We start from the raw sequence: 4,502 nt of genomic DNA on the forward strand, positions 1-4,502 counted from the left end.
TTATTGAAACGAAGAGAGAGAATAAAGACACGTAATGGAGCCCAGATGAGCTTGTCCAGACCCCATCAGTGCTGTGATGCTTCTCAGGGCTTCCTTTCTCCCGGCTCTTTCTGTCCCTGCCTTCCTCTCTGGCTCCCTGTTTGTCAGTCCTTCCTGTGTGTCTGTGTTTATATGCCTTCTTTGTTGTAGGCAGGCTGGCAGCTCCCCAGGGCAGAGAACAGCCCACAGTTGAGGAGTGGGTAGGCTTTTCCAGCAGAGCTGCATTCTCCAGGACAAAGGCCTGCCGGGAGGCTGCTGGCTCCATCAGCAGATGGGAGGCTTTGGGCGGGTGGACCTGATGGAGTCATCTAGGAGTTTCATCTTGTTTATTCACACGTTAGAGTCCAGCACATTCCAATATTAAAATAGTGATATACTTTTTAAAATATGTGTATTTTGTGCAATGTCTTGGTTTTATTTTATTTTCTATATATATACTACAGCAGTGGTCGCCAACCCGTGGTCTGTGAGGTCCGAAAGGTTCGTGACCACTGGTTTCAGGAAACTGTTGCAGCAGCAGTCGCCAACCTGTGGTCCAAAGACCACTGGTGGTCCGTGAGGTCCGAAAGGTTGGCGACCGCTGTATTAGAGGCCCAATTCATGCACCAGTGGGGACCCTCGGCCTGGCCTGTGGGGATCGGGCCGGAACCAGCTCTCTGACATCCCCTGAGAAGTCCCAGATTGCAAGAAGACATAGGCCAGGCCGAGGGGCCCCACAGGTGCACGAATCCATGCACTGGGCCTCTAGTATGCATATAAGATGTTTGGTTACTCTCTTCCTGCCCTCCCCCCACCCCACTTCCCTCTGAGATTCATCAGTCTGTTCCACGTTTCCATGCCAGTGTTTTCCTCTCCTGTGTTGAGTGTCTGTCCCCTGGTGGTCAGTGCATGTCATAGCTACCAGCTGGTCTGCTGGTTGCTTAGGCTTTTATATATATAGATATTTTTTATTATTTCAGAGAGAGGGAGAGAGGATAGAAACCTCAATGATGAGAGAGAATCATTGATCAGCTGCCTCCTGCACACCCCCCACTGGGGATCGAGCCCACAACCCAGGCATGTGCCTTGACTGGGAATCAAACTGTAACCTTCTGGTTCATGGGTCGACGCTCAACCACTGGGCCACACCAGCTGGGCTAATGTCTTGGTTTTAGACACTTTTCTTTTGAAGGTCTGATTCCAGTTCTGCCACTCAACTGTGTGATCTTGCACACAATTACTTAATCACCTGGGCTTCAGTTTCCTCATAGTCAATGTGAAGGCTTCGTGGAAAATGACCCTGAGATTGTAGCCAAGTCTAAAATCTTGTCCCGTATTCCCTCAGATTTTTTCAACATAAATAATATATTGTAAAATCTAATAATTAGAACCAGTAAGCTAAGTATCTACTACAGCAATGAGCATAGCGGCATTAGGAAGAATCCAGTGAAATCAGCTTAGGAAAGCAGTGAATTAGAAATTTTCTGGATCTGTTTGCCTCATAGTAGGTCCACCCTTAGGGCATGAGTAACTGGGGGAATAGCCTGATGTTTTCCTTCTGACTGAGCTGGACTAGGCTGATGTCTGCTTCAAAAGACCCCTGCTTTTGGATCTGCTCTGACAGGGAAGTGTGGTGCTAGGCCTAGCATTGCTTGCTTACATAGTACATCCAGCATATATCAGAATAGCAAGAGGGCTTCAGAATGGACTCCCCAGGTGATCTCAACTTTTGCATAGGAGATCAACTATAGCTGGCCTAACGTTCTAGCCACACATCGAGGAAGCTCAAAGGTGTGCAAAATGGTGGGCATGTGTGGGAGATAGCTCTCCTCAGAATGACCACCCCACCAGATCATATTTTGGGGACCAGGTTGGAACTGGACTGGCTTTTAAATATTGGAAAAAGATAGCCATACCCTTCTTTATTAGCTTTCCATCTGAATCAGTACTTAATTAAAAATGAAAATGCATAACTGAGGAGTACTATAACAAAGGCAATGTAGTAAAATGGTTAGGGTGGGTTTTAGAGCCAGCTCTGTCACTTTATATCTTGTTGATGTAAAGCACGTTATTTCAACTGTCTACACCTCAGTTTTCTATTTGTGAAGGGAAATGATCACTACCTCACAGGGTTGTTATGGAAACAATCCATGTAAAACATCACACACAGTGCTAGCTTGTAGTAAGCACCAATACCTGATAACTATTATTATCTTGAGTGGTTTTATGATTGTTGGGTGTCACTGCCTTAAAAAGGGGGCCCATGGACTCCTGACAATATGTGACTTTAATCAAGTTGTGTTCAGGTAAAAGAGGGTCCACATGTAACTAAATGAAGACAGACTCTTGTGTAAAGTCACATTTGTAGTCTTGAAATGAGCACATTTTCACCATGCCAAGCAATTGTATTGCCCATATTTTTATTGCCTCAATTGTGACCTTAACTATGTCATTACTTCATCTACCTACAGTTTCTCTTCCTGAGTGGTAGCGCTTGAATAAAAATAGGTATTTCCTTCAGTTTTGCCTTAGGAAAAGTGTAAAAAAAGAAAGAAAGGAAGAAATTATAGCCCTACCCGGTTTGGTTCATTGAATAGTGCATCAGCCTGTGGACCGGAGGGTCCCAGGTTTGATTCGGGTCAAGGGCATGTACCTCGGTTGCAGGCTCCTCTCCAGCCCGGGCCCTGGTCAGAGTGTGTGCAGGAGGCCACCAATTGATGTGTTTCTCTCACATTGATATTTCCCTCTGTCTTTCCCTCTCTCTTCCACTCTCTCTAAAATGAATGGAAAAATATCCTCAGGTGAGGATTAAAAAAAAAAAATTATAATGGCAGGCCCAAATGGATTTTTAAGCCACTTTTCCAATCACACTCTTCAGAAAGGGCTACCTGTTTTGTGAGGGAAGCTCTGTACATGAAATTGTTGTAAATCTCTGCTTTGCCCCTTAGCAGAAGCAGGTAACAAGGAGTGTGCTGTTTTCATCTGTTTTCAGGGCAGCAGCTCATCCCAGCTCCAGTCATGGACCGTCCAGCCCTCCTTCGAGGTGATCTCGGCACAGCCACAGCTCCTGTTCCTTCACCCGCCTGTGCCATCGCCTGTCAGCCCATGCCACGCTGGCGAGAAAAGGTCCGACTCCAAGAACTACTTGCCCATTCTGAATTCTTACACCAAAATAGCCCCACACCCAGGCAAAAGGGGCCTCTCCCTCAGCCCAAAAGAGAAAGATCGTGGAACGCAGAAGAAAATCTGTACTGAGAGACCTGGGCTGAGCCTGCTCGCCAGTGAGCCCACCAAGACAGGTGCTGTGTCATCCAGTCCCCCGACTGCAGCACCCCCCAGTGCCAAGCTGGTGGAGGACTCAGCTCTGCAGGGTGTGCCCTCCCTCGTGGCAGGCGGAAGTCCACAGACTCTTCAGCCCGTGTCCAGCAGCCATGTTGCTAAAGCTCCCAGCTTGACCTTTGCTTCCCCCGCCAGTCCTGTCTGCGCATCAGACAGCACTCTGCATGGGGTAGAGAGCACCTCCCCCCTGTCACCGCTGTCAGCTAATTATAGCTCACCTTTGTGGGCCGCAGAGCACCTCTGCCACAGCCCAGATCTCTTCTCAGAGCAGCTGCCCAGCAAACACAGGCGCTTTCAGAACACCCTGGTAGTCCTGCACAAGTCCGGCTTGCTGGAGATCACTTTGAAAACCAAGGAGCTGATTCGTCAGAACCAGGCAACACAGGTGGAGCTAGACCAGCTAAAGGAGCAGACCCAGCTGTTTATAGAGGCCGCCAAGAGCAGGGCTCCTCAGGCTTGGGCCAGGCTGCAGGCATCGCTAACCCTGGGGGCTAGTCATGCTGGCGGTGACCTAGAAGCATTCTCTGATCACCCAGACATATAGCACAGAAGGCAGACTTTCCTGTTACTTGAATGGTTCTTTTTAACTCTCTTGCTGTTACCTTACTCCTGTTTCCCAAAGCTTATGTAAAGTCTTTTCCTTCTACTCTTAAACTGTTCAACAGTTCACGTATGAAGCCTCATGCCAATCCCTGGCTGCTGTCTTAACCTGTGGTCTGTGCCCAGTTTACATATGTCTCTGTTCCACCGAGGACCTCAGATTCAGGGTGTCCTTGAGTCCCTTTTCCTTAGCCTGCAGGTGCTTAGGTGGGTCACGGGGCAAAGCAGAAGAGAGGAGCGTGTGGAGCTCTAGCTGTCACCTCCCACTGTCCACTCACTACCTGATCAGAGGTGCAGTGACATGGATGAGCGTACTGAATGACACCTGTCAAGCCAGGGAGTAGGTGACAAGGATCCCTTCCCAGATCTTCCCTTGAATATCTGAGAGAAAAGAAAGAGGAGGTGTGGTTGCACTCCTTAAGGCATCATGCCATTTGGCCAAAACCTAAAATGCTTTGGGCACAGGCTGGGCCTAGGGTGAAAACAATGACTTAAAGCTTTGTTTTTTTAAACTTGAAAGTCAAGGGAAAAGGGTGGTACCATTT

At 48.1% G+C, this 4,502-nt stretch overlaps 1 protein-coding gene across 4 annotated transcripts in view; it reads left to right on the forward strand.

Moving 5' to 3' along the window:
* CIPC (CLOCK-interacting pacemaker) overlaps positions 1-4,026 on the forward strand; it is a 26,536-nt gene extending 22,510 nt beyond the window's left edge. For all 4 annotated transcript variants that reach the window (XM_006778818.2, XM_015558034.1, XM_006778819.2 and 1 more), the window contains one exon: positions 3,011-4,026. In XM_006778818.2, coding sequence (XP_006778881.1) covers positions 3,011-3,901 — 891 coding nt within the window. In that variant the 3' untranslated portion in view covers positions 3,902-4,026. The remainder of the gene's footprint in view (positions 1-3,010) is intronic.
* The last annotated feature ends 476 nt before the right edge of the window (positions 4,027-4,502 follow it).

Source organism: Myotis davidii, unplaced genomic scaffold (assembly GCF_000327345.1).
Source record: "Myotis davidii unplaced genomic scaffold, ASM32734v1 scaffold309, whole genome shotgun sequence".
Lineage (NCBI taxonomy): Eukaryota > Metazoa > Chordata > Mammalia > Chiroptera > Vespertilionidae > Myotis > Myotis davidii.